At 40.0% G+C, this 22,754-nt stretch overlaps 2 protein-coding genes across 3 annotated transcripts in view; both read left to right on the forward strand.

The window, feature by feature from the left end:
* The window catches only part of xylt2 (xylosyltransferase II), a 35,557-nt gene extending 13,523 nt beyond the window's left edge, over positions 1 to 22,034 (forward strand). The window contains exons 2-11 of one of the 2 annotated variants that reach the window (XM_067457508.1): positions 166 to 688; positions 783 to 958; positions 4,244 to 4,446; positions 6,424 to 6,504; positions 9,994 to 10,210; positions 10,618 to 10,794; positions 12,201 to 12,457; positions 12,629 to 12,824; positions 13,204 to 13,537; positions 17,611 to 22,034. In XM_067457508.1, coding sequence (XP_067313609.1) covers positions 166 to 688; positions 783 to 958; positions 4,244 to 4,446; positions 6,424 to 6,504; positions 9,994 to 10,210; positions 10,618 to 10,794; positions 12,201 to 12,457; positions 12,629 to 12,824; positions 13,204 to 13,537; positions 17,611 to 17,930 — 2,484 coding nt within the window. In that variant the 3' untranslated portion in view covers positions 17,931 to 22,034. Of the gene's footprint in view, positions 1 to 165; positions 689 to 782; positions 959 to 4,243; positions 4,447 to 6,423; positions 6,505 to 9,993; positions 10,211 to 10,617; positions 10,795 to 12,200; positions 12,458 to 12,628; positions 12,825 to 13,203; positions 13,538 to 17,607 lie in introns of both variants that reach the window. The other variant, XM_067457501.1, reaches the window with a different exon arrangement.
* A 332-nt stretch (positions 22,035 to 22,366) lies between these two features.
* The window catches only part of LOC137092950 (ras-related protein Rab-37-like), a 64,791-nt gene continuing 64,403 nt past the window's right edge, over positions 22,367 to 22,754 (forward strand). Inside the window, exon 1 of the mRNA XM_067457521.1 lies at positions 22,367 to 22,565. Within this exon, the coding sequence (XP_067313622.1) occupies positions 22,395 to 22,565 (171 nt within the window). The 5' untranslated portion in view covers positions 22,367 to 22,394. The remainder of the gene's footprint in view (positions 22,566 to 22,754) is intronic.

The following is a 22,754-nucleotide window of genomic DNA, read 5'->3' on the forward strand; positions in this document are numbered from 1 at the left end:
ATGGGAAACAAAGCAAACATGCTGTGCCTCTGGGCTCCCTGAAACGTCAGCAAGTTTGTTTTTGGAAAGTGAATCATTGTTTTGTTCTAAAATAGATACTCTTTTAGAAAAAAAGTTTGATTCCTTATCACATCTGAATTATTTACTGATCTGTTTCCTTTTCAGCGGAAGCACAGGCGGTCGAAGTTGCCTGACCACAATGGGCAGGAGCAGAAGATGGACCCTGTGGCCTTTGACAGGCAAAACGCCCTGTCTGGGGCGAACCACGTCCAGTGGAGGCAGCGTCAGGATCAGGCCGCCGTGACCACCATCATCAGGAAGGTGTCTAGACGGAGAAGCAAGCCCTCGTTGAAGGACAAGAGCATTGGCGGGCCGGAAGATGGAGTGGCGGTTGAAAAAGTTGGGCATTATGATCCCTCAAGCAGCCGTAACTTCAGTGAGAATCGTGCCGGGGAAATGGCCAAAATCCATCTAGTGGCACCAGGAGAGCCAGGGAGCGTCGAGGGTGCTCCTCAAGTCCCGAACAGTGACTTTGTGCCCAAATGTGAGATCTCGGGCAAGGACGCCTTATCTGCCCTCCACCGTGCGGGTTCACGGCAATGCAGACAAGAGATAGCCAACATCGTCTGCCAGCACCAATCAGGACAGCTCATTCCTCAATCTCTGCCTCAGTTTTGCCCACAGCATGGTAACTGCACTCTTTCATCCATCATATCCACACCCAGTCCAATGTTAATTGGCATGTGTAGTAGTTAGTTTGTTTTTTCTCTGTCCATCTTTAGTGATCTCCAGTGCCGTCCAGCATGCAGATTTGTCTGACACTGACCTCTCCAAGGTGGAGAACCCGGTCAGGGTGGTTTTTGTGCTGGTGGTTCATGGACGAGCAGTCCGACAGTTGAAACGTCTCCTTAAAGCCATCTATCACAAAGACCACTTTTATTACATCCATGTGGACAAGGTAAGTTACTTAGAATTTGTGTGTATCTAAGAACAGCCTCATGAACCGTAATAATAAAAAAGGGTCTCTGTTTGAGTCTAGCATGATGAAAGTCACATTTACCATCCTTCACAATTGGGAATTTCACATGAGGGCGAAAGATTTTTGCGCACCCAAGTTTTAGAATGATTTAAAATAGGGCTGTCAAAATAACTCGTTCATTTCGATTAATTAATCTGAGAAAAAAACGTGTTAAAAAAATTACGCAGATTAATCAATTCCGTAACTTTGACCCTGAGCAGTTCTCGCCACCATTCAACTGTAGAATAAAGGAAGGAGATGAGAAGAACGCGCTGTCTGGATCATTGATTGGAACATTTTCTTATAGAAAAAAAAAAAAACGGCTTGATGGAAAGTTGATAAAAGTACCAAATGCAAAGCATCCAGGAGTTAACGTTAATCCGGAGGTAAGACCTAACGTCCCGTGAAACAACTAGCAATAATCCTAATTTAAAGTTGTTCACTCGGTTTCGCCTTATTGACAATTAGAAAGGTGCTTGGTTTGAAAGTGACCTCTGTGTGAGCTGTGCGTCATACATTGGTTGACTTTTTAAAAAAAATTAGCCAAAGTTTTGCTACACCGTAATCCCTAATAAATTGGCAAACTCAAACAATTTGAGGTAATCGTTACATCATTTTTTTTTTAAGGTAAGACATTTAAAGATTTTATTTGGTACACATACATTTTAAAGGGGGGGTGAAACACTCAGTTTCAGTCAATCTCATGTCAATCTTGAGTACCTATAGAGTAGTATTGCATCCTTCATATCTCCGAAAAGTCTTTCGTTTTATTATATTTGTAAAAGAAATATGGGCTGTACCGAGTCTTTCCGGAAAAAAACGAGCGCCTGGAGGCGTATCATGTGGGCGGAGCTAAAGAATGACGAATGCGCAAAGCGGTGACATCCTCAAGCGTGGAGAAACCCATGGCTATCTCAGCTAATACAGATAATGATCCAGAATCATTCGGAGGCTGAAATAAATTGAACAGGAGAAACAGCAACAGCAGGACGTCCGTCTCTGTGGTATGTACTGTATTTAGTGGCCTGTCAACATTTGTGTCTTTACTCGCAGTTTATGAGCACATGATTTGGTTTATGGACTATTCCCAAACTTTAGTAGCAAGCAAAACGGTTTTGCACGTCAGACTAGTGTAACGTTATACATAGAACAGCAATGAAGTCCGTTAGCGCATTTGAATGATGAAGCACGCGATCGTGTCGTTTACTGATGTTTACTCACTGGAATGAAGTGGAGCGCGGCGCGGACTATAACCGACATTAGTGTTCACGGACGACTGAATCTGCAGCTGAGATTGTTTATGGCCGTGCATTTCCTCTCTCCCTCTAGTGACGCGCGCGCGCACCCTACCGGGAGAAGAGCCCGTACGGCCCATACAAGAACCTTCCGGAAACTCTCCGAAACTTGTGAGAAACCGGAAGGAGTATTTTTAACACAGAAATACTCCATCAAACGTCCAACATTAGTTTTTGAAACTTTGTCTATGTTTAGGATGGGAATCCAAGTCTTTAACAGTGTAAAAAGCTCAGTATGCATGAAACAGCATTTCACCCCCCCCCCCCCCTTAATTGGTCTTAACTTGAAGTGTTTGAGTAAGATAATTCATACATTTAACTTAAAATGATAATGTAATCTCAATTTAAATATTATTATTAGCTAAAACTTGGTTAGCTTAACTAGCTAATTCAGTAAATGCTACCTTGCTAATCGGATGCACAATGCTTTGACCACGTGAGCATAGCATGTCACTTGTTGAATGGTTACAGCAATATAAAAATATTTAACATTTTTTCTCAAAATCGTTCATGATCCACTCGTCAGCATGATGGTAACCCTCAAAAAAACCCAACGTTAGAGAAACTCTTCTAAATTAGCATAACAAAACACAACTAAATCTCTAACTTGGCATTAATCTGCACAAAAAAACATTACATAACACATAATTTTAGCATTTTTACTGTCCCTTTTGAGTGTCCTGGCATGCTGAGAAATAGAAATCCCAGCGCAGTTTCAGTTAAATTTAAGTTTGTCTAAAAGAGACATTTAAAAGAAAAGTTTAAAAAAACTCAAACTAATGAAACAAATCAGATTGACTTAAAATGTGTCAGTGCTGTGAACTGAAAAGAAAAAGTTCTAAGTACTCATAAAAGTTAATTTTATTGAACTAATTTGATTGAGTTGGCTCTATTCAAACCTATTCATTATTTTGAGTTAGGTTTTACAGTGTAATTTATTGCATCATTTCGATAACTTGTGAGTTCAAGACTGGTTAAGAGAGTCTCTTTTAAAGTTGTCAATGAAAAGCTGACTCATAAGATTGGGACTTGCTTGCGCTGTTTGTTGGTGTGCTGAACCAGTAAGTACATGTTGAGTTTTTTTACACTGTTTTCTATGCAGTTGTCTGTAAATGTAAACAATATTATAACATTTTTAAATGGTTGGAGGCTATGTTTTTGTGAAGTAATGCCAATTAAAGAGAAGTTGCGTAATCATAATAAAAAAGTAACAATAGTATAATTAGTATTTCACATAAAGGCTATTTTAAAATTAGCATTGATTTCAGCTTTTGGCTTCGCCGGTCCACAAATTTAAGTTGCTGTATACATTTTTGATTTTGATGCATTACAAAGTTTCAAACTAAGTGCAAACCACACCAAGTTCAACCTATCTGTAGTCCAAACTGCCCTGTCAAGCTGTTCTGTTGGAGTTCAGAAAGCCACTTTGACCCTAAAAGAACGACATCAGACATCAAATGGGTCTCTGTTCCACGGCAAAAGCTTTAGTGCCCTTAAAGACAGCCCTGTGGGTTGGATTCTTGATTGAGTGTTAGAGATACTCAGTGGCCGTCAGCTCACATGCTGGAGAACAAAGATGTGTGTGTAGAGCTGAGGTTTGTCAGAACTTGTGGTAAACCGGGTCTTTTGCTGGAGGAATGCTTTTCTCGCACCTTGATACGATTTGGCATAACATCTGCTCTGTCTCTTCCTCTCTACATGCCTGTCTAGTGTTTCATTTGAAGTTATTTCAGGTTTTAGCCTCTTAAAAAAGTAAAGTTCTTAGGAGCTAAGCTAAATTCCTGACAGGAAATCTTCCCTTTTCCAGCAGCAGATCAGCTCTACTGCAGTAACATGCAAAAAAATATTAAAGAAATTGTTCACCCAAAATCATGTGCTCCTATTTAAGATCATTGACTGTCATTGAAGACTGTTATATTGTTCCTTAAAGCGGTCAAACTACATGCATCGGGAAGTGCTGCAGATGGCGGAGATCTACCCCAACGTGAGAGCCACGCCCTGGCGCATGGTCACCATCTGGGGCGGGGCCAGTCTGCTGAAGGCCTACCTGCGCAGCATGCATGATCTGCTGTCCATGTTGGACTGGAAGTGGGACTTCTTCATCAACCTCAGTGCCACCGACTTCCCCACCAGGTCAGCACTGCCTTAGGTCAGGGTGGCCAATCCTGTTCCTGAAGATCTACCTTTTCTGCAAAGTTCAGATCCAACCCTGACCAAACACAACTGAATCAGATAATTAAGAGCTTCAGGAGTTCTTGATAATTAGAGACAGGTGTGTTGGATCAGCGGTCGATCTGAACTCTGCAGATAGGTAGATCTCCAGGTTTATTGTATCCAGCATTTATTGTGGCATGTATAATATACATATGCTTTATGTTGGCAAATGAGATCTGCTATGCTGCAGCTGATCAAATATGAAGATTTCTTTAGCTTAGTTAAAATAATGTGGGGCTGGGGAGGAAGAGGGTAAAACAAGGGTCTTCATATCACGCTGCTGAATTATCGCCGGCTAGGGAATGGTGATAAATGGATACATAGATTAGGAAGGATATCTGATTGACTAAAAAAACGGTTTTGAAGAACCAATCAGTGCTCAGATAGAGTTTCATGACTGAACTGTGGATTTTCTTTAAAAGTAGAGCCCTATAATTTCCATGATGCATTAAAAATGGATGGAATCACAGAATAGTTATAAAAATGGAATTTACTGTATAAAAGAATTTCTCACAGTTAAATTTTAAAAAAAATATATAATACTGAATGAAAACAAACAGTGCATAAAATAGTGCTGAACTTTATTTGCTGAACTTAAAACAGTACTGTACTTTTTTTTTCAAAACTTGAAAAAAACAGTACAGTACTGAAATTTGAATGTACTGTACTGTTTAATTATACAAAATAGTAATATGTTACATAAGTACATATAAGTGGACTCTTATTGTAAAGCATTGCCATTTCATATAAATCCATAGAGTCATGCTTAAAGATGGAGATCTTTAAATACATTACAATATTGTATGTATATTCTCACGTTATGCTTCTGTTTTTCAGAGCTTTATTATCTAATGAAAATAGCAAAGTATGTGTTAGCAAAAGAAGTGAAATCGAATGCGTTTCTGGTTTGTTTATATGGTTCTGTCGGCTGCATGAACATATCAGTTTGCTTTCTCATGTCACTAGCTTTATATGCAACTTCTCTGCGTAACGAATGGATAAAAGTAACCAGCTGTCTATTAACTAATGCAAACAGATGGTCACAATCATGACATTAAACATTTGGGTCGGATTTTTTTCACTGGTTTAATCGCTTGAGGTACCACTAATGTTAGCATCCTCTCAGCTTTAACGGCAAACATACTGCTGTTCTCCATTAATGTAGCATCTAGTCAACAAATGAATGATGAATTTATAATGCTATAAAAACACGTACAGTAGTGTACTGTATACATACAGTTTCATGTCTGTTTTAAATGTGCCTCTGAAGTGTCCTGCTCTGTGCAGCCAAGCCTCATGTGTCAAAACAAACTCCACAAGGTGTCAGTGATAGTGTTTATTTGGCCTCTAGAGGCCGCTCTCGTACTGTGTAATGACAGCACACCATTCTCAGCCGGACGCAACCCAGAGAAACTATTGGTATGGATTTCGTTCGGCCAAAACAAGACCTCTTATTCCAAACCATAAAGGGAACGCTATCGAAGGTAATCCCAAAATGCACTGCAATGAGCTCAGTGAAAAAATCTGAGATGGATTGATGCTGGTTTAAGAGAGCCTCTCCCATTGTGTGCAAGCATAATGATGCTGGCAAATCTGTGGGTTTCTCTGCAATCTTTTTCGGGAGGATTTCTCGCACCAGAGCCTTACAAATGTCACAATCCCTCCAGCTGTTGATGTTTTTTTTCTTTTCTCTAAAGTACGCTAAATAAGCCAAATCGGTGTACGTGGCCCTGATGCACATGTAGACTTTGAAACCGACCAAATCCTGTCAGCAGAAGCTAATTCCTTCCAGATGAAGATTTCACCCACGCCACCCTGCAGTCAGCGCGGCTTCTGACATAATCCCTCGTTTTTATCTCTCCTCTTCTCTGCTCTCTCACTATCGCTCTAACACAGGACCAACGATGAGCTTGTGGCTTTTCTCTCCCAGAACCGTGACAAGAACTTCCTGAAGTCTCACGGCAGAGAGAACGCAAGGTAAACTCATTTTAGTTTTTCCACTCTGAGGTTACTCCAGGTAGGGGTAGTAGTTCTGATATACTGTTCACATCTAGTGAGGCTCTAAAATGCACCACAGACGATTTAATTTGTTTGTGGGTGGGGATTATGTGAATTCATTCATTGACATGAGCAATTTGAAATAATTCATAGAAAGAATCAGACTTGCCAACTTTTGCACCAATTTTCTTTTAAGAATCTTTAAAAAGAAAGTATCATAGTTTCCACAAAAATGCGAAGCAACTGTTTTAAACATTAATAATAAGAAATCTTTCTTGAGCGTCAAATCATATTAGAATGGTGGTGCATTTTACCTGTTCGGCATCTATTTTGTGCACAACACGTGCATAAGCTACCAACAATTAAAAACATATCAGCTTTGTGGAGCCTTGGGATAGGTTGACAATATCAATTTCTTAATTTTAAAATTCTGAAACAAAGCCTGCCATAAGCTTTGTGCCTTGATACTTTTAGTATGAAACAATAAACAAGTTTGTGGCATTACCAGTCTTGGAGGGATAATTTGCAGACGACATTGCTCTGACCAGGGCCGGCTCTAGCTCTTTGGCGAGATGAAGTTTTGCTCGCCCCGCCCCACTCACTTTTATCGTCTCTTATTCAACACGTCCGTTTACCTAGGCCTACCCCTAACCAAGAAGCACTTATTATTAAACACGTTAGATGCTTTATTTCCACTTTTCTAATATTTTCTCACTTTTTATTGAAAAATAAATGCCTTTCCGATCTGATATGTGATGGGAAAAGGGAATAGAGCAAGTGTGGCAAAAGGTGGAATCCAACCTCTGATCGATATGCGTCTCAACTTGATGACATGCGTCTTACCCCTACACTACAGCCACTGTAGAGAGTACGGTGATTTCCGTAATTTTGTCTAGCCCAATCAGTTTTTAAGTAGCCAAAAAAAACATAATTTTTGTGTTTAATGTAAATAATATGGCATCTATCACTCCAGTAAAAAAAAATACAAAAAAAAACGAGAGGCCCCACTTTTTATTTGCTCCCGACGCCCATGTAGATTACATACTTTTCATAACTAACGTGCATACTTTATCCATATTTATAACGAGCTGGACTTTTGATATTTAAATTACATCCATGTATGTTACTGTAGATTATTGTCAGTGAAGTTATGTATGCAATATGTAGTAATACGTAGAAAACTAGCAAGTGATAGCTTGGGGACAATATTAATAATATTTATAAAATAAATATTAGTTGATAATATTGATAATACTAAGTCATTTTATTTTGTTTGACAACTTATTGGCTGAGATAAGAAGACTAACCTCTATACTGGGCTTTCTTTCGATTTTCTTCCTTTCTTTCTTTCTCTTTTTCCGTCCCTGTGCGTGGTTTAGACGCCTCATTTTTTTAATGATAATTTTTAAATAATTTTTCTAGATGAGCACTTGCCTGAACTAATAATCAATAATCACCATCAAATCAATCTAATAATCAGGTTGATAAGTAATTAAACGTGTGGCTGAAGGGGCGCCCTATGATGATCATGTTTAATAAACATTATGTTGTATTTTGCTTGTTCCGATTCGATGCTTAATGGGATGTAATGGGCGGCACTAGAGTGCGCTCGCGCCCCTAACACAATTGTCGCCCTAGGCAACCGCCCAGCTCGCCTATAGCAAACACCGGCCCTGGCTCTGACTATGGTCAGACTTCAGGAACACCTGAATTCAATGATTTGGATGAGTTTCCAAATTCTTTTGGCTATATACGCTACATCTACAGTAATAAATTGTATTTGAAAATGCAGTTTTAGTTTAAAAACGCTCTCCGTCTACACTACCGTTTTCCAAAAGTTTCTCATCCACACTAAAACGTCAGTAAACGCCACATTCAACTTACTGCACAGGCGTAAAAGCTGACTGAGATGATACAGGCATCATAAAGTTATCACACAATTCTTCTGGCAGGATCATTTTATTTAGCAAAATATCACCATTCACTGAGGTTCAGTGTCCACAGTACAACATGAAGACGGCTTTTCACATTTATACGCTTTGGGGGGCATTTTCAAAAAGCAATGTTTTTGTTGCCTTAAAACGCTGTCTAAGTGTGGACTCAAGGTCAAAACGGAGAGAACAAGACGCGGTTTCAAACAAAAACCTATTAGTGTGGACATGGCCATAGTGTACATTACAATTTCAAAATTTGTCCCTCTCATGTAATCGCTCAATCTGTCTTTCAACCGGGGAAAGGCCGCAATAAAACAGCTTGTAAACGGTCACATAAGGACACAATTACATCAGAAAAGCCATTCAATGACCATAAATTTGATAGGCAGCTAGAAAATTAACTAGAGCAGCATTTTGTTAAATATATCCACTGTATTACATTTCATTATATTTTTACTTTACCTGTTAGTGATTCAGTAATTGTGTTTGAATAAATATGTCTTAAAAACGAACAATCACAGCCGTAGTTTAAATGTTTATAGTTTGGCCAAGTGCATCCAGAATTTTTGGTTTTGCATAAAAAGCTAATCTAAATGATTCACATGAATAAATAGCTTTATCTGTAATAATATTTCACAATATTACTTTTTTTTTGCTGTTTTTTGACCAAATAAATGCAACTTTGGTTAGCAGAAGAGACTTCTTTCAAAAACATTTTAAAAACCTGTTGAACTGTAGTGCATATCGCCACAACAGTTAACAAATATTCACAAATAGAGCTTTCAACAGACCTATGGCCATCGAAATCACTTTACGTTTTGCCTTACATTCACCCATTCATACACCGACAGCGATGTCAGCCATGTAAGGCACCATCCAGCTCGTCGGGAGCAGCTGGGGTTAGGTGTCTTGCTCATGGACACTTGGTCAGGTGGAACCGGGGATTGAACCAACCTTTCAGTTTGTAGGCCACCTACGTGAACCACTAAGCCACTGCCACTTGATTTAGAGACTAGCTAATTTATTGTTGTGGTATAATGAAGTAATTACTTTTTTCTTAACTCCTTAAATGCACATTTTCAAAAGGTTTTCAGATATATTCTATAAAAATATTTAATGCGTTAATTATGAATATCATGATTTTATTGTTTGCCACTTGACATAAATCGAAAGTAAAAAATGTTATGCTTCCAGCAAATCATCTTTAAAATACTGATCATTTACACACTAGTCTACAAGGGCCACCTGTGACATAAGTTTGTTTGTGTGTTGGTTTAATGACTTTGATTTGAAGGGCATAATAAAAAAAGCTGTCAAATATCTTGAGAAATGCTGATAAAAGTCTGCACCAAACTAACTTTTTTTTGTTTTTTTGTGAACTGTGAACGAATTTCAGCCTTTTAATGAGACCCCTGCTGTCATTCATTATGATATCAGGATATTTATACTGCCTTGACACTTTTGGCATGCCTAACTAGCAGTGATCGTGTTTATCATGACATCAGTCATCATCCTGCTCTCTCCTGTCACGCAGGTTCATTAAGAAGCAGGGTTTGGACCGCCTGTTCCACGAATGTGACAACCACATGTGGCGTCTGGGCGAGCGCAGCATCCCTGAGGGGCTGGAGGTGTCAGGAGGCTCGGACTGGTTCTCCCTCACGCGGAAGTTTGTGGAGTATGTGGTGAACTCGAAGGACGAGCTGGTGACGGGTCTCAAGTTGTTTTACACCTATGCTCTTCTGCCTGCTGAGGTATGGCCGTTGGACATGTTTACATCTTCTGGTTGTGCAAACACTACTAAAATAAGTCGTTTTTTTGCTCACTGTCATAGTTAAAAGATATTCTTAAGGCCTGTGCGGATGATTATCGCGCTTGCTTATCATCAGCGTTTTTCGAGACGTTTCCGGCGTGTCTTTATGCAGCTAACAACCTCAATGTAATAATGATTGGAGAAACATTCATGCATTTAGGGGTTAAACAAGCAGAGTGTATCTCATCCTACACATCTGGCCTGCACATTAAATCTGAATCATACATTCATAAGACTGTTGATATGATTCTCCATGTTAGCTAGTTTTATTTAATTAGCACAGCAGTGAGCAGTAAACGCTGTGTCCCTGAGGGTATATTATATAATTCCTCTCTGTCTGGTTTGCAGTCTTTCTTCCACACGGTGCTGGGAAACAGCCTAATGTGCGATACTTTGGTAGACAATAATCTGCGTGTGACCAACTGGAACCGGAAGTTGGGCTGCAAGTGCCAGTATAAGCACATAGTGGACTGGTGTGGCTGTTCACCAAATGACTTCAAACCCTCGGACCTCATCAGAATACAGGTCCGTGAACTGTTACGCAATCCCTTCAGATATATCAAAGTCAGGAGCCACAGTATTTAATGGATCACAGTGGGTCTCGTTCACTAAGCGCATTTACGTGCAAACTTGAGAGTAAAATCTGCTTCATGAAACACATTTTGGGCGAATTAAATAGTTGATCATAAATATATTTCACCGTACATAGTCTGAGCTCTGTGCTTACATTTCTCTCTTGTGGTCAACTTTCCCATTATGGACAATATTTATTTACAGGGGAATCTTTTTGAACCTTTTTTTTAGGGGGCATTTTTTTCCTAACCTTTATTAAATGTCATCTTTGTGAACAACATTTTTACAACAGGTGTTAAAACAATTTAAGGATACATGGAGTACTTACCAACACAATCATTTTTAAGAGAAACGGTAAAGGTGAATGCATATATGAACAAGCTCTCCGTTTAGGATTAGAACAAATTAAACTCAAATTGATGATGTTAATAACGTTACTGTTGATTATTTGTCTATCATCGTATAAAGCCCGCCCTGACAATTGGATTGGTCCGAACAGCTCTGGTTTGAGCATAGCTGCTCCACAACAGATCAAGTCCAGACCGAACTTCCCGACCTTTAATGTTGTGGCCGGGGCTAAGTTCGGCTGGCATCCAGGCTAGATTCATTCAGGAACGAAACGAGTGACAGGCTGCATCCGAAATCGCATACTTCCCTGCAATATAGTAGACAAAAAGCACTGTGTGGCAAAAAAAGGTGTCCAAATTCACACTACACAAAAGTAGGCACAAATTCCCCGGATGACCTACTGCTTCTGGTGAGATGCTGAAGTGTAAATACGGTGGACACTTTACAATCTCATAAACTACAGGAGAGGATTTGTGAATGGCAGTGAAGCTCCACAGCTGATGCCCTAGGTCACGTGATAATGAAAACATGGCAAATGTAGTACGTCTGGATTGCATTCATACTACAAACATTCATACTGTACTTTTTTTAGCGATCGCAGATTAATTAATTATTCAAAATAAGGACCTATACTTGAGAGTATGTGATTTCGGGTGCAGCCACTTTCTTTGTGAATGAGTCATTGAATCATTGACTCGCATGATTCGTTCAAAAACGGAAATTCATTCATCGCCAAAACACCGCAGTGTGTTTGCAAAGAGATTTGCAGGGGCTCAGCTGTGACTTTGTTTACAACATTTTTCATTGATGAAATACACATTTTAGACGCATTAGTCACGTAATGTATAACTTCTCCGATTTTGAACCCGCTCTGCATGTTGTGAATTAGGGAGATTTTTTTTTAGAAGATACGAATCATCCACGCAATTAGTGAACGAGACCCATTGTCTTTCTTAGCAAATTGTCCTTACATTTGGCACCAATTCTACCCCACTTTTCTCTCACAACAGCAACTAACGCGACCTACGTTCTTCGCCCGTAAGTTTGAGTCCACTGTGAATCAAGAGGCTATTGAGATCCTGGACAATCATCTATATGGGCAGTACCCGCCAGGCACAGTGGCACTGAAAGCGTACTGGGAGAGCCTATTCGAGCTGGCTGATGGGGTCTCATCCCTCAATGATGTGGCCCTCACGGCGTACTCCTCTTTCTTTAGACTGGGCCTCCATAGACAGGAGACCACTCAAAGCAGTTCTGAAGCCTGCAGGTGAGAGTCCAATCCAATTGCATCCATTTCAGTCAATCCAGTCATTTAATCTGTCCAATCCATTTATCCTACCCAATCCATCCAAATCCCACCCTCCCTCCAAATCCCATTCAATCCAATCCCATTCCAGTTATCAGTTAATTAATTTATTGAATTGTTTCTTACCCACAGATTTGAAGCCATTGGCTACCCCGTCTCAGTGCACCTGTATTTTTATGATGACCGATTCCAGGGTTACCTGGTCAAGCAGGAGGTCCAGAATGTGGTGACCAGGTCCCGTGAGATTCTGGAGGTGTGGGCTGTTCCTCAAGCAACATTGCAGCTGGAACACAATCTTCATGAGTTTGAGCGCCTCAAACACCTTGAGGTGAGTGGAACAGGGATACGAATAGGAAAAAAAAGTGTTGTTGATCGGATCAAGGCAGATCTGAATGGGAGCTTGTGGTCAGTTTTAAGAAAACGGGGCAGGTTTAAGTGGACGAAATGATTGGAGAATTTCTGCATTTGTCACCAGATAGAAGTTTCACTGAAGATCCATTTAAGATCAGAGAGACAGATTTAAGACAGATAGATTGGATGATTCATTCACAAAAGATCAAAAACATCCATTTAGAAAATAGATAGGGTGAATTTCCATTTCATGCCAAAGGCAATGTTTGCAACTCATTCTGCAGCAGTATTTAATTTATTCTGTCGTTCTTCTTTTTCACTGTTGTTTTTTTTTTCTTCATGCTGTTTTGTACCAGGTCGGAACTGAGTGGGACCCAAAGGAGCGAATCTTCCGTAACTTTGGTGGTGTGATGGGACCTCTAGATGAGCCGGTGGCAGTTCAGAAGTGGGCTCGTGGGCCCAACCTGACGGCCACTATAGTGTGGATTGATCCAGCACACATAGTCGCAGCCTCCTATGACATCAGCATAGATGTTGAGGCAGAGTTCACGCAATACAAGCCACCCCTTCAGCGCCCCCTCAGGCCTGGAGTGTGGACGGTGCGTGTGCTGCGGTTGTGGGAGCGTGTAGCAGAAGCTCGCTTTCTGGTCATGCCTCTGGCCTTCAAGGGACGCGAGCCCCTGCGCACAGGTGAGAGAGACATTCATGTGAAATATTATTACCATTATTACTGTTATTTTTCATACATCAAATATTTTGAACCTACTTGGTAACAATGACTGTTCCTGGTTCATCTGAATATATATATATATATAATATTATGTGTGTGTGTGTGTGTGTGTGTGTATATATATATGTATATATACAGTGAGGAAAATAAGTATTTGAACACCCTGCTATTTTGCATGTTCTCCGTCTTAGAAATCATGGAGGGGTCTGAAATTGTCATCGTAGGTGCATGTCCACTGTGAGAGACATAATTTATTTAAAAAAATCCAGCAATCACAATGTATGATTTTTTTAAAAACTATTTATTTGTATGATACAGCTGCAAATAGGTATTTAAACACCTGAGAAAATCAATGTTAAAATTTGCTACATTTTTTTGCAATTACAGAGGTCAAACGTTTCCTGTAGTTTTTCACCAGGTTTGCACACACTGCAGGAGGGATTTTGACCCACTCCTCCACACAGATTTTCTCTAGATTAGTCAGGTTTCTGGCCTGTGGCTGAGAAACACGGAGTTTGAGCTCCCTCTATTGGGTTTAGGTCTGGAGACTGGCTAGGCCACGGCAGAACCTTGATATGCTTTTTACAGAGCCACTCCTTTGTTATCCTGGCTGTGTGCTTCGGGTCATTGTTATTTTGGAAGACCCTGCCTCGACCCATCTTTAATGCTCTAACTGAGGGAAGGAGGTTGTTCCCCAAAATCTTGCAATACATGGCCCAGGTCATCCTCTCCTTAATACAGTGCAGTCGCCCCGTCCCATGTGCAGAAAAACACCCCCAAAGCATGATGCTACCACCCCCTTGACTTTCTCCCATGACTCCTCTGGATCATTCAAATGGTCATTGGCAAACTTAAGACGGGCCTGGACATGTGCTGTTTAAGCAGGGGAACCTTCCGTGCCATGCATGATTTCAAACCATGACGTCTTAGTGTATTACCAACAGTAGGCATGTGCCGATATCAATTTTTCATGTTGGGATTAATTGATGAAGTTTTATCACGGTATACGATATTATCATGATATTGAAATAAGTTGCAAAAAAAAGTGTTGCCATAGCATAACAGCTTTAAGAACTATTTTTGTAAGAACAAAAATAACTGAATGTTTAAATACAATAATGCACCAAAAATATATACAGCTCTGGAAAAAAAATTAAGAGACCCCTCATTGAGAAATCAATGTTAAGTGGTCTCTTGATATTTTTCAGAGCTGTAAAAGTACAATTTTCAAGATTAAATTGCAAAAGAATTAGGCTATAAAGAACAACAGGTAGGCTTACAAATTACAATAAGGTCTCATTATTTAATGCATTAACTAAGATTGAGCAATAGCTACATTTGGTACAGAAAGTATAATGTTTTTGGTAATGTTAGTTAAGAAATACTGATCATTGTTAGTTTTATCTTAGGTCCATTAAAAAAGTTATTTTGATTTTGATTTTAATGCCATTAAACAGTAACTAAGAAATTAACATCGAATGATTAATTCTTTACAAGTATTTTTCATTGTCAGTTTGGTAATAATGAATTAACATGTTAACTAATGAAGTCGGATGTCTCAAAGTTTTACTGAACAATAACAAATAATCAGAACAGTTCTAATTATTAGGGCATGTTGTAGGCCTAGTCCAGATTTAAAACATGAAAATGTTTAAGTTTGAAAATAAATAGCCTATTAAGTCTTTAAGTATTAAGTATTTGGTGCTGTGATGAACAACATTGAGATTACAAAAACGAATGGCTGTTTTAAAAACTACACGTGTTTTTTGTTTGTTTGCTGGTTTCCGGGGTAACCGGCTGCATTCTGCAGTTCATCAGCGCCCTCTGCTGTCACTGAGCGGCACTTCAGCAGCGCGTCTCCTTCACCGGTTCAGTCATGTGCAAACGCACGTTGGGCTTGTTTATATCTGAGCGCGTGTCCCTTTGACGCAGAATACAGCGGTGTTGAGCATTTATACGGTTGATGGGCAAAGTATTCTTGAGTGCATTATAAAAAAAATATAAATTGTTAATAAATTATTATTTACGATATTTTAAAGTGCCCACGATAACAATATCGTGCATATTCATTACCGTGATAAATCGCATTATCGAAAATCGGCACATGTCTAACCAACAGTAACCTTGGAAACGGTGGTCCCAGCTCTTTTCCGGTCATTGACCAGCTCCTCCCTTGTAGTTCTGGGCTGATCATTGAGACCCCAGGAGGTGAGATCTTGCATGGAGCCCCAGTCCGATGGAGATTGACAGTCATATTTCGCTTTTTCCATTTACTAATGATTGCTCCAACAGTGGACCTTTTTTCACCAAGCTGCTTGGCAATTTCCCCGTAGCCCTTTCCAGCCTTGTGGAGGTGTACAATTTTTGTCTCTAGTGTCTTTGGACAGCTCTTTGGTCTTGGCTATGTTAGTAGTTGGATTCTTACTGATTGAATGGTGTGGACAGGTGTCTTTATGCAGCTAACAACCTCAAACAGGTGCATCTAATTTAGGATAATAAATGGAGTGGAGGTGGACATTTTAAAGGGAGACTAACAGGTATTTGAAGGTCAGAATTCTAGCTGATAGACAGGTGTTCAAATATTTATTTGCAGCTGTATCATACAAATAAATAGTTAAAAAATCATATATTGTGATTTCTTGATTTTGTTTTTAGATTGTTTCTAACAGTAGACATGCACCTACAATGACAATTTCAGACCCCTTCATGATTTCCAAGTGGGAGAACTTGCAAAATAGTATATATATATCGAAGATTCGATGCATCGATATGCAGGGCCAGATTCGACCACCGAAACGAGGATCATACCATTTTGGCAATATGGGGGAGCTCAATATTTTAAAGACGTGGCACGGCGCTGTGCGCCCCCTTTAAGAGCACTGAACTTTGCACTGGACGTGAAGCGAAGCTCAGCGCCTTTAAAATTCGAACACATTGTTTTCAATGAGTGTACACACACTGGTGGCAGCATTTGGTGCCTGTCCGTGGCGACTCAGGAAGTTGTTTAAAATCCTGCTGCGCCACAGAGCACCATTTCAAGACTTTATATTACGTTTATATTGTATTTCCCTCAAATCGTCAGTGTATATACCGATTTCTCCCTGTCCTACAAGATACGCCTATTGTGCAGCTCTTCTGTCAGAAGTCGATTCAAAATTGAGCTTGCACGTATATAATGTGCGCATCTGGTGCGAGATACCTGAGACACGGCGCTAAGCTTTGCGTCCGGTGTGCGACCCCCTTTAGGCACAATCGGCTTAAGAACGTGCCTATAAACGAACTCAAAGTGTTCTTTTCCTCTCTAGACAGATATTTTTTTAATAATATAATATAATTTATATATATATATATATATATATATATATATATATATATATATATATATATATATATATATATATATATATATATAAAATATGAGGGACTTCATAGAACAAGGAAATCATCAGGCCGTTTTTAGGACAGAGGAAACAGCACTGTACAGATAAGTCAATTGTGTGAAAAATACTGTTTTTTTTACACGCGAAACATGAACTCATGTTATATTGCACACTGTAAACACAATCAAGGCTTCAAAAACACACGAAAACAGGGACCTTTAAAGGGGGCGCACCGGATGCGAAGCTCAGCGCCACGTCTTTAAAATATTGAGCACCCCCATATTCCCAAAATGGTATGGTCCTCGTTTCATAACACCCGCAAAGATTCGACTTGAGAGATCGGTGGTCGAATCCGCATATCGATGCATCAAATCTTCGACTTTTCGGGGTCACCCCATATATATATATATATAATCGCTTGAATATGGTTGAGGTTATTGCTTCCTGTTCATAGGCTACTGACATTTATCTGTTGCTTTGAATATATACTCATCTCTCCATTCCTTCCCCCCTTCCCTTCCCCCTTCACTTTCGCCTTCCTTTCTACTTCCCTACCATTTCCATTTCTTCTCTTCCTCTCCCCTTCTCCCTTTCCTTTCCCCTCCTTTTTTTCCCCATCCTTGTTCCCCTTCCTTTTCCCTTCCCTTCAGAAGACCATGGCTGGGTACATGCAGGTCCACCAGGTAACGTGTACTTGGAGCAAAGCTTCCAGCAGCTCGCCCATGTGTTGAAGCTGCCGCCCAGCGAGCCCGCCCTGCAGGAGGCGCAGAAGAAGACCTCCCTGGTGGGGAAGCCCCTGGAGGCCTGGGTGGACAGCTCTGTGGGGGCTTTCTGGGTCACTGGAAATATCTGCTCTGAGAAGACCTCCTCCTGTCCCTCCATTGGACTCTGCACCAAGACCGCTTGGAGCTCCTTGTCTCCTGACCCCAAATCAGAACTGGGGCCAGTCAAACTTAACGGTCGCATTAGGTAGCCTTACAAGCTTGAATAAATGGAGCAGAGCATTGATGGCTCTGAAGAACTGTCTGCAAGAGTGATGTTTACGAGTCGTGGTCTTTGAGATCATCCCATTACTAGTCGAGGCACATCCTATTTGAGGGTGGAAACTGGTTGAGGGTGAATCTACAAGAGAAAACGTTTAAATTTGCACAAGAAGACTGCCAGACGTGGACATGTATGAGTCTTGCTTTTATAAATCAATGTTCAGATGTCACCTAAATACGTTGTTACAAGGTTCGGAGTCTTAGCACATAGTTTACGGTGTGGGTTTATGATACAAAGACTCAAATCTCAAACTATTTTACATTTGTATTCTTTGTTAAAAGAAAATTGAAAAACTTGTGCACATTGTCCTCTCTGAAACAGTGGCCAAAATTCGTTTTTGAAGCTGTTGGAGGCAAGTTGCTGGACACCTCTGGCTGTATTGCTTTGCTTATTTTGAAGTATTAATATCAAAACTTCAGAAGCAGATTGAAGAAGTGCACTTTACTGTAAGACTGAGCTCCTTTCTGATTGGCTGAATCTCGGCAGAGGAGGCGGAGCTTGTTGGATCATCATGAATTTCTGCCAACAGATCAATACGTTTGCTCATTTAATGTTTTTCAGATGCAGCGTTGCATGGAATCATTGTATACAGCAACAAAATGAACACTAATGAAAGCCGTCTGTCAGGAAACAAGAATCTGAGTTTTGATACTGTGACTTTGTCTCCGTGTTGAATGTCCTTTCTAAAGGAGGACTTGCTTCATCCGTTACTGCAAAGTTTGCTCAACCGCACACAGATTGCAATGTACGGGGATATGGATATAATTATTTGCGACTGCCTGAACTTACCCTGCTGAAGATCAGTCTGTTATCTGTCACTCACTGGTCTTGTTACAGTATTTCACACTTTATTCTGGTCTTCCACCAGTTTGGTTTTCAACTACGAATAGTTTTTCACTCTTATTTCTTGAACTGCAATTGGTGTAGAACAACACAAGAGCTGGAGACTTAAGTTACACTAGCTGCTGTTTTGTACCTCTCATTTAAAGGAATATTTCAGTCATCCTTATGTGAATCTGTGACTTTCGTCTTTGGAACACAAAAAGAAGACCTTACAAATAATGTTCACATTGGTGAATGAACAAAAAAATGACTCGTGTGCAATATTTCAAGTCTTGAGAAACTAAAAAATATCCCCTTCATCTCCATACCTACAAAATTGCGTTTGCACTTGTACATATTCAAAGGTACTGCATTGTTTAGTTATGCGATGCGAGAAACCAAGGCATTTGTTTTCACTTTTTCACACACCACCTGTTTACATAGAGGTTTTGAAATTTGCATTAAAATGGTTGGGTGGAAACCCAACTCTCAGTTTTCACAAAAGAAATCTTTCATTTTTTACTTTTACGGCGGGATCATTGGTTAGCCATTTATAAAAGGGTTTAGTTCACCCAAAAATTAAAATTCTGTCAATATTTACTCCCTTTCATATTATTTTAAACCCATAAGATCCTTGAAACACAAATGTTTAGGTCCTGTCTCTATGAAGCACAATGTGCTCTGGTTGATCCATGTGTTGTGATTGGTTAAATGAGTGTTTGGGAATTGTCCTTTCCCTTACCATTACCGTGAATTTTAACACACTTCTAAGGCCCCGTCCCAAATGGCAAACTTCATGTGCATTTTCGGTTATGTCCACAAGACTGTAGGGTGTCCCATTTGTTATTTAAGCTTAAAGAAGGGTGCTCGGTAGCGCCCCCTTTGCGGCTGCTGTGCTCCCTCGATGCACACTTAAGCTGAGCCCACAAGTTCGCAGGCAACACAGAGGACCTTTACCCGGCAGTCAACGGGACAGTACGTCATGAAAGTCTGGACTCGGAGAAAGGTCGTGAGGGCTTAGGGTGCCATTTGGGACAGGGCCTAAATAACACAACCAGGCCTCGCCCCTTTATTTAGCATGTGCCTTAGGCGGAAATGATTTAAGTGAGGAATATTGTGACGTGTTTGTTCCCGGAAGAAAACTCCAGACTACAATGGAGGCAATTTAGGGAGTTCAGAAACCGTGTCACTGATGTAGGGAATGACTCCGGCTGGAGAGACTTTGCAGAGCTTTATCATGCCCAAAAAAGCAACATTACACATTAGTCCTCATTAATGAACCCCTGACGATTTCTGTTCCTCCATTGAAGGTACATTCAACCCAAATCAAAACCACTTTGTTAACAAGAGAAATGCACTCTTTAATGGACTCTTACACTGATATCCTCCAGCTCTGGTTTCCTGGAATTGCACACTTTGGTACGATTAAAAAAAAGAAACTAAGACTTACAACTTCAGGGTTCATCATGAGGAGGTCTGTTTGGCTCTCTTGTGAACAGATCTTGGAGATCTATGGAGAAGTAAAGATACTTTGTAATTATAAGCTCACACAAAACATTTACATCACACAATGGGGATTAAACCAGTCGAGGCACATGGATTACTTTTACAATGCCGTTTTGATGTTTGAATTTTTTTGCTGAATGGACTTTTTTAAATGGATGTTTCATTAGCTTGTTCTTCCTTCAGGTTTTTTTCCTCCCGAAATTCATTTAAAATTATTTAACTTTTATAGGACTTTTGATGCTCTTGGACCACGAATACACACAAAAAAATTACTTGATTCAAGAAGTTTACGTGGTTGTACTAAAAAAAGTAACAAATCCTTCCCTTACATGTCAATTTGACCCCTTTAGGACTGAATGGAATGCAGTACACAGTACACAGAAAAAGCTAAACATGCTCAAAAATGACAAAATGCTAAAACTTTACCAACAAAATAATTGTATAATGTCTACATGTGTGTCTGAATGCATAGTGAAGATAAACTGACTTTAGGACCCAGTGGAACAGCTCATTTGCTCCATGTGGAGCTATAAGGTCATCAAGAGTCATGAAATATCATGTTATCATATGATTTTTTTTTCATAAGATCTTGGCGAAGATGACCAAATGTACAAAAAAAATTAGCTGATTTTAGCTATTTATGTCTGTATCGGAGAGCTGTTTTAAATTTAAGACGAAAGAATGTACTTAAATGATATTATTTATTGACAAAATCTAGTTATTTATAATGAAATAATATCAGCTTTCTGGACCAAAACAAAAGAAGTATTATTTTAGGGCTTCGGGTTATTTTGACCAGTGGGGGAAGAAAAAATCTGTTTTAAAGATGAATGAAAGTCTTCGGAACAACCTGAAGGCCTGAATTAAATATTTTTTAGATGGACCATCCCTGTAAATTCTTTTAAGTTTCTTACACATGCTATGGCTTCTGAAGATTTGAAATGCAGTGCACGAGTTACATAAACTTTATGTGGGCTTATTGTGTTTTTCGGAGCCTGAGAGCACCAGGATGTAAAACATCAGTTTATACGCATTCTTCCTTTGCGTCACACAGAAGAAAGTCTTTTGGTTTGGAACACGAGGCTGAGTAAGTGATGGCTCAATTAACGTTTTGGGAAAACTGTCCCTTTAAATAACAAAATACATCTGGAAATGGGAAATATCTGTTTCCATTTAAACGTGTAATGGCTGTCCCTTTTTTAAACCATCCACATTTGTCCATTTCTAGTTTGTTACATGTGCTATTTTACTTTCTTGCCTTCTAATGAAGACATCACTAAGAAACAAATGTGTCTTGTGCGACATGCTGCTTATATTTGGTCATGCTTCATTTACAATAGATTTGAAGTGCCCTGCGTTTCAAAAGGGGTTCTTTCAGGTTTTGATTTATTGATCAAAAAACTCTTCTTTGTTGAGGTTTTAAAGTGTCCTTTTTCTCATCGTGTACATACTTTGTGTGAAGTGGAATGAGGATGTAAAGAATGAATGCTATTTTTGTATTTAAAGTCATATTTTAACCTGTCTGTGAGAGTTTGAGAATGCTTTTGTTTTACCATCATCATCATCATCATCAGGCTCTCTGTGGGATGCAAGCACCAGTCCTAAACTGAACGTTCGGGACACATTGAATCAGAGCCTTGTTTTAAGGCTGATGGGCAGCAACAGATGACACATGATGGCACAATAAAGATGTGAAATCAAGTGAGTCATGTCTTATTTATTTGTTGTCTGGCAAGGTTTAGTGTCTTGAGTTTGAGCAGAGCATACAGGAGCATACTTTCCAACAGAACAAGCAGATTCATTTTTAAAAGCTTCCTTGTTCAGAAGGTTCTACACAACAGGAACGACCCAGTTTTGTACCACGTCCTGTACTGCGCGCCACAGGAAGCCCTTCTGTTAAATATTTATCAGTGTAAACTTCATCAGGTTATAAGAATCTCTGGCACGAGTCACGCATAAGAGACGGGAGCAGATAAGCGACGCCGGGACATCGTTGAGACGAGCGGGCAAGGAGAAGTTCCTCACGATGACGGTCAAAGATCTGCTGCTGAGAAGCTCCTCACACATGGAGCTGATGATGGAGAGCCCTTCGGAGCTGGAGACGGTGGAGCAGGGAGAGCCGGCTGATCCTGACAGCGCTTACGGCTCCTCTCCCGTGGACACGGACACCGAGGACGGACGGACACTCTCCAGCAGCTCACTCATCCTCACATACAATGAGGAGCTCATGCATAAGGTGACCACTACTATCTATCCGTCAAGTCTGTCTGTCTATCTATCGTCTGTTTGCTCTCTATCTATACATACTCTGTTGTCAAACATTTTGGGACGCCTGCCTTTACATGCACATGAACTTTAATGACATCCCATTCTTAATCTGTAGGGTTTAATATGGAGTTGTCCCTCCCTTTGCAGCTCTAATAGC

This window comes from Pseudorasbora parva, chromosome 2 (assembly GCF_024679245.1).
Source record: "Pseudorasbora parva isolate DD20220531a chromosome 2, ASM2467924v1, whole genome shotgun sequence".
NCBI classification, from domain to species: Eukaryota; Metazoa; Chordata; class Actinopteri; order Cypriniformes; family Gobionidae; genus Pseudorasbora; species Pseudorasbora parva.